General features: G+C 33.0%; 1 protein-coding gene across 1 annotated transcript; it reads right to left on the minus strand.

Moving 5' to 3' along the window:
* Window positions 1-237: 237 nt before the first annotated feature.
* LOC139424806 (equistatin-like) lies at window positions 238-6,513 on the minus strand. The gene is made up of 3 exons (XM_087152187.1): window positions 6,362-6,513; window positions 2,751-2,864; window positions 238-460 (listed from the first exon to the last, which is right to left on the minus strand). Exons 2-3 carry the CDS (start codon window positions 2,851-2,853, stop codon window positions 285-287), a joined length of 279 nt encoding a protein of 92 aa, XP_087008313.1. The 5' UTR covers window positions 2,854-2,864; window positions 6,362-6,513; the 3' UTR covers window positions 238-284.
* Between the last annotated feature and the right edge of the window lie 5,626 nt (window positions 6,514-12,139).

A 12,139-nucleotide genomic window follows, 5' to 3' on the forward strand; every position in this document is an offset into this window, starting at 1 on the left:
CTTTGGACTGTTTCTCGTTTTATGTTGTTCTTTTATAACGGTTGAAAATCTCTTTGGAAAAAAAAAGTTAAACATAAGTTTGAAGAAAAAAATATATATTTCAAGAAATATACTTTCAAAATTTGTTATGGATTGTTGTGAGTACAAAAAAATGTAATCTACTATATATCACTTCATTTTGTAACCTATGTTTTGAATTTAAGTAATCTTGAAAATTATCGCAATATCAACACATAATTGAGAGTCTACAAAATTTATTGCGATTGTTACTGCAATGTAACTGTTTATTTTAAAAATTTCAAACAGATTGGACTTCTTCCGACAAAAGTTTTGGTCATTTGTTTTCCATTTTCATCAACACACCAGCAGATTTCAGTTGATGCGTGGATCAGTTGATGGCACTGATTTTCGATGTAGCTACCATCTGGATAACAAAGTGGAATGAAGTTGCCTTTAAGATCTGAAAAAATAAAGCTTTTGTTTTATACTCTTTTCGAAGAATATTTAGGCAATTATTTCTATCGCAATCCTAGTAAGGAAGTAACTCATTTTTGAAATATAAGTTCATTGCGAAATTTTATTTTTAAATCAATATCGATTATAAATTTTGTTTTATTTGGAAGTAGGAAGAAATTAACGTATAACAGAAAACGATAACAAATTATAGTATTTCAAGATACTAACGATGATAAATAATAGTATTTGCTTGAAAAGACGAACCATGAAGAATACTAGTATTTAATAGGAGAAACGAACGATGACAAATAATAGTATTTGGTAAAACAGATCGACGACGTCAAATAAAAGATTTTGGTTGAAGAGATTGAGCGCAAATAATAGTAAATAATTTGGTTGAAGAGATTGTAGATGCCAAATAATAGTTTTTGGTTGAGATCAACGGGAACGGCTAATCGTATTATTTTAGAAGAGTCTAACCGTGACAAGTAATAATATTTTATAGAAGAGAATGACGATGACAAATAATAGTTTTTGGTTGAGATTAACGAGAACAGCTAATCGTATTATTTTAGAAGAGTCGAACCATGACAAGTAATAATATTTTATAGAAGAGAATGACGATGACAAATAATAGTTTTTGTTTGAGATTAACGAGAACAGCTAATCGTATTATTTTAGAAGAGTCTAACCATGACAAGTAATAATATTTTATAGAAGAGAATGACCATGAATGATAATAGTTTTTGGTTGTGATTAAGGGAACAGCTAATCGTATTATTTTAGAAGAGTCTAACCATGACAAGTAATAATATTTTATGGAAGAGAATGACGATGACAAATAATAGTTTTTGGTTGAGATTAACGGGAACAGCTAATCGTATTATTTTAGAAGAGTCTAACCATGACAAGTAATAATATTTTATAGAAGAGAATGACGATGACAAATAATAGTTTTTGGTTGAGATTAACGGGGACAGCTAATCGTATTCTTTTAGAAGAGTCTAACAATGACAAGTAATGATATTTTATAGAAGAGAATGACGATGACAAATAATAGTCTTTGGTTGAGATTAACGGGAACAGCTAATCGTATTATTTCAGAAGAGTCTAACCATGACAATTAATAATATTTTATAGAAGAGAATGACGATGACAAATAATAGTTTTTGGTTGAGATTAACGGGAACAGCTAATCGTATTTTTTTAGAAGAGTCTAACCATGACAAGTAATAATATTTTATAGAAGAGAATGGCCATGACAAATAATAGTTTTTGGTTGAGATTAACGGGAACAGCTGACAAGTAATAATATTTTATAGAAGAGAATGACCATGACAAATAATAGTTTTTGGTTGAGATTAACGAGAACAGCTAATCGTATTATTTTAGAAGAGTCTAATCATGACAAGTAATAATATTTTATAGAAGAGAATGACGATGACAAATAATAAACAATAGGATTCGGTAAAAGAGGTTAGAGATGTCTAATAATAGATTTCTTTTTTGAAGAAATAAAAGACAAAATATAATATTTGGTTCAAGAGACGAATGTTGACAAATAATAGTATTGATATACGATACTAACGAGGACAAATCATAGTATTTGGAAGTAGAGAAAGACGGGGGCAAATAATAGCATTCGATAGAATAGAATATTCGATAGAATAGAATAAATAACAATATTTGGTAGAAAAGGTGAACGATTTTAAATACAAATTTTTGGTTAAAGAGACGAAAATTGACAAATAATAGTATTTGGTTGAACAGATGGACAAAACAAATAATAGTATTCGGTAGTAATGGTTAACTGTGACAAATAATAATATTTTATAGAAAAGAATAACAATGACACATAGTAGTATTTGGTAGGAGAGAGTAGCAATAACAAAATATGGTATTTAAATGGTTAAATTGAAAGAGAGAAGACATTTGTAATTATTCTCCACTAATTACTCACCACTAATTTAATACGTCATTAAATTGTATATGTTTTGTATGGAAATTAATTGGGTATGATAAGCGTAAACTTCCGAATACTTTTTTTTTCTTGCTTCGTTATTTTCGTAATAATTTTTTAAATGAGTTCAATTTTGTTTCTTATTTCTGCAGAGCTCTATACATTTGAGTACTCCTTTGATTGATTCAAATTCTGAAATCACCATGGGAACATTTTTTAAATTTTTTCAATCAATCACCTTAATTTAAAAACTAATACTTATGAACATTTAAATGTAATTTTTTTTTACATTGATTCATGTTTCTAATTTTTGATAAGTTGAAGCCATTCTTACTCTTTGCCTGTTCTTGTTGTCTTTGCAACTCACATGCAGTTTGGGCTCCAATAACCATAGCAATAAAGGAACAGAACAATGCCAAGAGAGCGAAGATGTTCATGTTTTATTTTTCTAAAACAAAAACGAACGCTTAATCCTTTTAATATTGTTAATACATCATAAAAATACCTTTGAGGAAAATTAAATTAAAATTTTTAGACGTTACAACTAGCAACTACACTTTAAAACAAACGTAAGATGCAGGAAATCGTATAAAAAAGTAACAGAAAGCACTAACACGAATGTTATCTCAAACTCATGGAAATTTCTTTTCATCTGCTAACAACTAAGATTTAAAAGTAACTAATTCATAGGTTAGACACATGATATATACAGCCCTGTAGACAAGAGAATTTTTTACCGAACTGTTCTAAAAGAAAAAAAAAAAAAAAAACGAAAGAAAAAATTTATATTAAGCCTGTTTACGCATCGCCTAGTAAGCATAACGTAAGCGGAGGGATACGCTGGAAGTTTTCTAAATTTTTTCAGGGTTTTAGAAAGCCTATTATTGGCTATTCTTAGTCTACCATCCATATTTGTGTATACACTATAACTTTCTTCAGTTTATGCAATTTAATGCAATTAAGAGCTACGTTTTATTTAAAAATGGTTTATAAATAATGATTATATATTCAGTGTAGAGTATATGATGTTTTGCTCAAAAAAGTGAAGAGCTTTACTAAAACTTTTGGACCAAAACAATGGAAATCAGCCTATAATACCTTTTAAAGAGAGTTAATTAGTTTATCAGACCGAGATATCCTGGTCGGTAGGGCGCTTGGCCCATGTTCGAGAGTTTGTAGGTTCGAACCCCGCCGGCCGAAGACTCCCCGTGTAGTAAAGTGACTGATGCACGTTAAATCTGTCGAGTCGCAAAAGTCTTCTATGTTCCCATAACAAAACAAACCTCTGGGGGTACTGGATTGGAGAACGATCGTTCTCTGATTCAGGTCAAAATTGCGATCTGTGGATGAATGGATCCGCCCTATTAACGGGTGAGACGTATGGTGTGGTGGAAGTCGAATTCTTGGCCATAGATGGCGCCACTGAAAAACAAGAACAATCTCACCCCCTCTGCCTAAACAGGCATACGTCAACAACACAACAACAATTAGTTTATCATAGAGTAATATTAGCGATTCTTGGATAATATTCTAATATTCGGTCAATGTTGATTCGTTAAAACTCTCAAAATCGTAGTTTATACAACTTTAAGGAAAATTAAAAATTTTTTGAAATAGCCACTATTATGTAACCTACGTTTTAGAAAATCTTTTATTTATACCCTGAAATATAGCCTTTGTTTGTAGCTATTCCACCTCTTTTAAATGAATTTAAAACTATTGTTTTTTTTCAAATACAAAAAGTGAGAAATTTTTGTGTAAGAAATTTTTATGAATAAATTTTTATGTTAAATGTATTTTACATAATTTGAATGACTTAGTTTCACAATCAGTATATGCTACATATTTTTAAAGCTTCGTTTTAAAATAGTACCAGCTTTCATACACGAAGTAAAAAATCTAGAAAAATTATTGTACTGTGACATCAGGACGAAAGCTTAATAATAATAATAATTAGAAGAACAACTCCACGGAAATGTATAAAAAATTTTCTCTTAAAATTGATTTATTGATAAGCTGTAATGACACAAAAGTAAAAGAACCACAACTACTAATTATTTGAAAATAATTTATAGCAAAGTTACTCAGAAAATTTGCAGATAAAGTCCATAAAATTTTATATCCCATTAAAGTAATAGACTAGTACTTTTATTGCTGTAATAAAAAGACGAAATATTCCTTGTATCTATTTATTTTACTAAAAGCTCTATAAATTACGGAATGCGCATATTCTCAGACAAAATAAATGTAGGGTATTTTTAATGCACAGACATCTTTATTTTTTTGCATTGAAAATTTTAATTGTAATCTCTTTCTTGCCATATTTGAAATTAATTAGCTAAAAAGAATTTTAAAAAAATTAAATTTACTAAAAAAATATACAAAATTAAAACTTTCAGAATCAACATAAATACTACCTTTAAATTTTAAAAACAGTTTTCAAGGAATATATGGATACAATTCTTTACAAATTTGAACTGCTACATCATTTTTAATAAAATTATTTAATAAGGTTTAAATAATAACAACTTTTCTAAGTGTTACAATTGTATTTGTTTTGCAGTTGTGCCATCCACAAATGAACTATTGTATGCAACTTAAAAAGATCCAGCTTACATAATGACGGCTATTTCTCCAGGTATTATGTTCATTTCTAATAAAATTTATCTAAAAAGTTGTTGCAAGAATTTCTTATAAAATGTTTAATGGAAACAGCTGAAAAGTCATTTATTTGGTGTTATTGCTGTTATTCGAAAACCACCAGCTTTTCATGGGTGAGATAGCCTGGTTGGAAGGGCACTGGACTCTCGTTCATGAGAACGGGAGATCTAATTTAGCCGGCAAAAGACTCCCTGTGTAGTCAATGGAGACTGGTGCCCGTCAAATCTGTCAGATCACATAGTCCTCCATGCTTCCATAACAAATTAAACGTCTGGGGTTACTGTACTAGAGATTAATCGTTCTCTGGTTCAGGTCAAAACTACGATCTGTGGATGAATGAATGGATGTATGAAAGACTCCGTTCTAAAAACGGGCGGGACGGTATGGGTGTGGCAGAAATCAAATTCTTGGCGATAGATCGATCCACTGAAAAACAAGAACGATCACACCCCTTGATTTAATTAACTACAACAACAACAACAACCGATTATGTTTAAAAAGTCAAAAGAAATTCTTGCAGCACATTTTAAGAAAAACTTTATTTAAAATAAACGTATTGCCAGGAAAATTAACCGAGACTATACAAAATCGATTTTTAAAAGTTGCGCGCAATGCTTTATGTATTACATTTTTGCACTGATCCATAAAAATGTTGTTGTTTTTAAACTTTTTTAAATTATTTTATTTCATTCTTTAGGTCTTATGCTTGTTAAATCTTTGAAAAAAAATTGAACCTTATTTTTTTTCCCCAGAAACACGTTCTGAAAGCTTAACTATAGACAAAAGAAGAGCATGATTTCAAATAACTTTAGGAATGCTAGTTTGGTGACATAACATCGATTCACATGTCAGTCGCGGTGTTGACTATAAGAAATACTTATTATAAAATTGTAAGAAATTATTAAACATTAAAGGGCATGCGATAAATTCTTAAACAGAATCGTTTACAATTATATAACAATGGTTAACATTAAGCTTATGTAAAAAAATCAATTTTAAAACATTTTTCCCGAACAGAATAACTAAAATTTTTGAACGATTTTTCGAAACAAGACCTAAAATTGTTCCTCGTAGTCAGTATCTAAATTTCAGAACCCCAGCTGTAATGGAGTTATAAAAGATACAAAATAGCATTCTGAGACAAGAACAGATATAATATTGAGCGAACACAGAAAAAGTCGAAGAAAGGGCTTTTGTCGCAGGATGGACATTGAATGAATGTTCCAACCAAAATACAGGATGAAGTACTTACAGGATAAAAGTTGAATGAATATAAATGCTTACCAAAAATCACGTCGAAGCTGAAGAAATGATGTGTGCTGCTTTATTTTAGTGTTTTATATACTCACTGATGTGGCTATAAATCGTTGTTTCAAGTCCTAAAAATAACTTAATCTTAAAACAAAAGAATTAGTAATTTTTTATTACACAACGATTATTTTAATAAGTAACTATTACATATTTATTACTTATGTTTAATTGCATAGCCTCTTTTATTAGCATTTCTAGAATTTAGAATATGCTCTTCCTTATTGATTAACTTGTTCATGTTGTAATAAATACTGCGCAAAAAATATCAATAATTTATTTGGCTAGAATTTTCTTAAAGAAAATTATTACGTAACTTTAGCTTCATTTCATTATGCAGGGTGTAAAGAAAATATTGCATTTAGTTTGCTTTTTTAGATTCCTCATCAAAAATGAAAACAAAATAATACACACTGGGGGTCATAAATTAATATTTAAACAAGGAAAAAAACAAAAATGCTACAGAAATAACTGTAGAGAATAGTGAATGTAATAAACATCATAACAGAGCCGTGATGGGTCAGGGGATAGAGCGTTCGCCTTCCAATGAGCCGAACCGGGTTCGATTCCCAGCCGATACGAATTCCGCATCCAGCTTGCACCAACCACAGTGCTGACATGAAATATCATCAATGGTAGACGGATCATGGCTTAGAGTCCCCTTACCATCAGGCTAACCGTGAGAGGTTCTCGTGGTCTTTCTCTCCATGTAACGCAATTGTGGGTTAGTTCCATTAAAAAAGTCCTCCACGAAGGTAAATTTCTCCTAATTCTTGATCCGCTTGTCTTTTGGATTGGGTTCAAAATTACAAGGCTACGGATTTGAACATTAGTAGTTGTAAACCCAAAAAAATTGAGTCGGCTGTTCAACGAAGGTTATAAAATAAAATAAAAAAGTTTATCGATACTGTAAAAAAAAGCTGTAGTTTAAGTGCCTTACACTTGAAACAATGCGATGATTCTAAACTATATATAATCTTGCCGTGAAGAACTATCCGAGCATTAGAACAGACAAATAACTAAAATATTTTGAAAGTTATTAAACTTTTTTAAGAAATTGCCAATTTGGAGGCATTTTTCGAATTAGATGAAATTTATCAAACTCGCAGCCTAATTTTCTGTTTCTGCTCATTTTTATAAGCTCAGGAAATGCAGCATTGTAGTAAGTTTTTAAATATTAAAAAATTAGACCACAAATTTTTTATTTTCACAAGACTGTTTTCTCCATATTGACGTTTTGTGCCATTTTCAAAATAATTGTAGAGGGCGCTCTCTTTAGATTAGCTAAACTTGATCCAACAGTCGTGAGTAACAATTGTAAACTCACAACAAATATAAATAAAAAACTAGCGGGCTGCGCCCCCTGCTCGCTGACGCTCGCCATTCCCCGAAAATTGCTACGCAATCTTATATGGTTTGCTTCGCAAACCAAGCTCGCTTCGCTCGCTACTAACTTCGGTACACTGCAAATGCACGAAATTCTAAGAATTCAAAACAATCATTCAAATCCATATAACAACTTTTTTTAAAATAAAAAATTGCATCTTTTTAGTAAAACTAAATCATTAAAATAAATTTGAATTCAAATAAATGACATGTAATTCGTTAAACTTATTAGAAATGTGCTATAGTATAAAATCTTAAGATAAATTTTCTAAAACTGATATCTCTTTACAAAGGTTAGAATTTTGGCTATAATTAAGTTTATTAAAAATGAAATAAGTGAATTGCAATGGAAAAACCTGCATAAACAAATAAATTCTAGTAAAGCAAATAAATTCGTAATATGAATCAAAAATCGTCAAATAAATTCGTAATGTATAAATTCGTGAAAAAAAGCGCTTCCGAGAAAATACTAAAATAGAGATCTATCAGCAAAGACTACTTACTTCTGCCTTGCTTATGCTGTCTCTGGTTATTTCAGTTTCCTTTTTTAAAAGCGCTATACGTTGAGCCACCTCAGTAGATTTAGCATGCGACATTTTTTAGCGGCAATCATTGGTCGATTTTCTAGCGTTGTCATTCGGGGAGTTGAAATGAGGCTTTTTTTTGTCGCCGTGTAAGAGAAATCTTTATACGAGGGTTGCTATTTATATTTCTGGCCTAATAATGAAAAAACAAATATGTAGGATCGAAATTGGTTTTATTGTTTTTCAAAATATTCTCCATGATGATCAATACACTTTTGCATGCGTTTGAACCAATTTTCAAAGCACTTTTTCCAGTTCGATTGAGGTAACTCCAAAACATGCGTTTTGAATGCATCAACCGCTTCTTCGGGGGTCGAAAATCGTTGTCCACGTAATTTATTTTTGATGTGCGGGAATAAGAGGAAGTCATTGGGTGCCAAATCAGGGCTGTACGGTGGATGACCCATCAGTTCGATTTTTCGCTCCGTCAGAAATGCCTTTGTTTGAGTAGATGTGTGAGAGCTCGCATGGTCATGATGAAGAATGATTCGCCTGTTTTTCTGCTTTTTTCAAATTTCTCCGATGACTTCTGGCAAACAAATGGTCGTGTACCATTCAGAATTGACCGTCCTGCGTTGCTCTAACGCCACTGTTGCCACATGACCGTTAATGCCGAAGAAACAGGCAATCATTTGTTTCGATGTGCTTCTTCCTCGAACAACTTTTGTTGGTTTTGCCTAGTCTTGGAAGACCCATACAGTTGATTGCTGCTTTGTTTCCGGCTCATATGCATAGATCCGTAATTCGTCACCTGTGTAGATGTTATACACAGCCTTTGATGTACCTTGAACGTATTCTTCCAGCATTTCCTTGCACCAATCGACACGAGCCGTTTTTTGAGCGTTTGTCAGATTATACGGGATCCAACGCGAACAAATTTTTTTTACGCTCAAATGTTCATGCAATATTTTATTGATGCTAGTCATACTAATGTCCAAAGACGCCTCTATCTCACGGTATGTCACATGACGATCTTGCTTTATCAGTTCAAGCACAGCATCTATCTTTTCTGGCACAACAGCGGATTTTGGACGACCTGCACGGGATTCGTCCTGGATCGAACATCGACCACGATTAAATTCGTTATACCAATTTTTTACAGTGCTGTAGGATGGCGCTTTATCGCTGAATAAAGAATTAAGTTCATCGAAGCTCTCTTGTCTTGACAATCCACGTCGAAAGTTATGAAAAATAATGGCACGAAAATGTTTACGACTCAATTCCATTTTTTGAAAGAGAAGAACTTTTCAATTTACTGTCAACAACACAAATGAAGCTATAATGGTAAATCGTCTGCTGAATTTATGTTTAAAAATATCAAACTTTCGATTAAAATCGTCTGCGGTCGCCTAGCAACACTTACTGTTGACAAGGCCAGAAATATAAATAGCAACCCTCGTATATATATTTCGTCTGTTCGTGTGTTTGTCACTGAACTCCTCCTAAACGGATGGACCGATTTAAATGAAATTTTCTGTGTACCTTCAGAAGGATTCGAGAATGGTTTGTACCTAATTTTTTTTTCATTTTTTGGACAGATTTAACGTATATTTTAAATATATCTTTATTTAATCGTATTCGGATCCAAACTAGACATAGAAACATAATAAATCAAAAATAATATTCACGCACGTTGCAACAGGTCATATTAAACTCTAATACTTATGCATGCCCTTAAAAGAAGAGCATCAAATATATTTGCGAGTATGTGAATAAAGGCAATGATATAGCAGTATTTCGATTTGAAAATACCAATGTGACTGCTCTCCCAGTGAATAACAACAACGAAATAACGCTGTACTAAATAGGCCGGTACATCAGATCCAATGAAGCTGTTTGGCGTATCTTTGGTTTCCCAATTACTGAACGGGATCCAACCGTTATTCATTTAGCCGTCCATCTTAAAAACGGTCAGAGCGTATATTTCACGAACGAGACAGCGATTGACCGAGCTATAAATCCACCAAAAACTACACTCGCCAAATTTTTTGAATTGGGTAATCGTACGGATGCTTTTGGCGTCTTTGCACGGACATTACTCTACTCACAAATACCACCCTATTTCACATGGGTTCAAAAAAATGGACACCCCACAAGCAAGGCACACCGGTTGATGCATGTCCCGGTTTATTCAAATCAAACGCTTTGGGGAGAATATTTACAGTCAATCCAAAGCAGACTGAGTGCTTTTATTTTCGACTGTTGTTGGTTAATTAAACCGGCTCATTGTCATTTCAAGATATATGTAAAGTCGTTGGAAATCAGCATCCAACGTATAAAGATGCATGCTTTGCACTCGGCTTGCTGGAAGACGACAACCAGTGGGAATGTATGCTTGCTGAAGCAGCATTGAACTGTACTGCAAAGCAAAATCGTCTACTATTTGCTATAGTATTAGCTACATGTTTCCCGGCCCGTATAGAAACGTTATGAGAATATCACAAAGATTCGATGACTGATGATATACGGTATCAATATCGCACACATTGCAACGATCTAACGATAGTATTCAGCGATGCTATGTACAATGAAGCACTGATTGTTATTGAGAATCTTTGCATTATTATTGCCAAATTGCCATTTCGGTATGCTTTCGCCAAATCGAAGTGCATCTGATTTATTAAACACTGACATGAATCGTGAACTTCAATACAATACGATAAAAATGGCAGCGATTGTTACTCGCAATGTTCCACTAATGAATGAGAAACAAAGGAGCATTAATGACCGCATTATGCTCGCAATTTCAGCAGGACAGTGTGGATTTTTTTCCTGATGCACCAGGTGGAACTGGCAAAACATTAATTACTTCGCTAATTCTCGGTGAAATACGATAAAATAATGGCATTGCGTTGGCCGTTGCATCATCTGGCATTGCGGCAATTTTATTGGACGGAGGCAGAACAGCTCATTCAGTATTTAAGCTACCACTAAATATTCAAAACAACCCAGATGCAGTGTGCAACATAAAAAATATTTCTTCTATGGCCACAGTGTTAAAACACAGTAAAATTATCATCTGGGATGATTGCACTATGGAACACTAAAATCGCTTGAGGCGTTGAACAGGACATTGAAAGATATAAAAAAATAATGACAAATTATTTGGCGGCACTCTGTTACTCCTTTCAGGTGATTTCAGACAAACACTTCACGTCATTCCGCGTTTAATGTACCCTGATGAGATCAATGCTTTCTTGAGATCATCTCCACTTTGGCGTAATGTTGAAAAAGTTCTACTAAAAGTAAATATGCTCGTCCAAATGCTTCAAGATCCATCTGCTGAAACATTCTCAGAACAATTGTTAGATATCGGTGATGGAAAGGTTACTAAGGATGAGACTGGATGCTTAAATTACCGGACGATTTCTGCACAATCATTGATTCACAAGATGCTCTCATTAGCCTAATATTTCCCGATGTACACACGCAATGCATTCATCATGAGTGGCTGGCAGAAAGGGTGATTTTAGCAGCAAAAAATGTGGTCGTCAACGAATTGAATCTGTAGATGCAACAGTTATTGCCAGGTAACTTGGTGACATGCAAATCCGTTGATGCAGTTTGCGATCCCATTGAAGCTGCAAATTTTCCAACAGAGTTTTTAAACTCATTGGATTTACCTGGCATATCACCGCAAAATTTAGCACTCAAGGTTGGATCTCCGGTTATTTGGCTTCGTAATTCGAACCCACCTTGGCTGTGCAACGGCACGCGATTAGTCATTAAAAAATTAATGAACAACGTCATCGAAGTCATTATTTTAAATGACAAATTCCGGGAT

The sequence above is a fragment of the Parasteatoda tepidariorum genome, chromosome 9 (assembly GCF_982258835.1).
Source record: "Parasteatoda tepidariorum strain Cologne lab strain chromosome 9, Ptep-v5.0, whole genome shotgun sequence".
NCBI classification, from domain to species: domain Eukaryota; kingdom Metazoa; phylum Arthropoda; class Arachnida; order Araneae; family Theridiidae; genus Parasteatoda; species Parasteatoda tepidariorum.

What these genes read in the sequence shown, in the direction of transcription:
- LOC139424806 (XM_087152187.1), bottom strand. Translation starts at nt 2,853, where the DNA reads ATGAACATCTTCGCTCTCTTGGCATTGTTCTGTTCCTTTATTGCTATG. An exon ending in ACAACAAGAACAGGCAAAGA is followed by an intron (nt 461 to 2,750) that starts GTAAGAATGGCT and finishes TTATTTTTTCAG; the next exon opens with ATCTTAAAGGCAACTTCATT.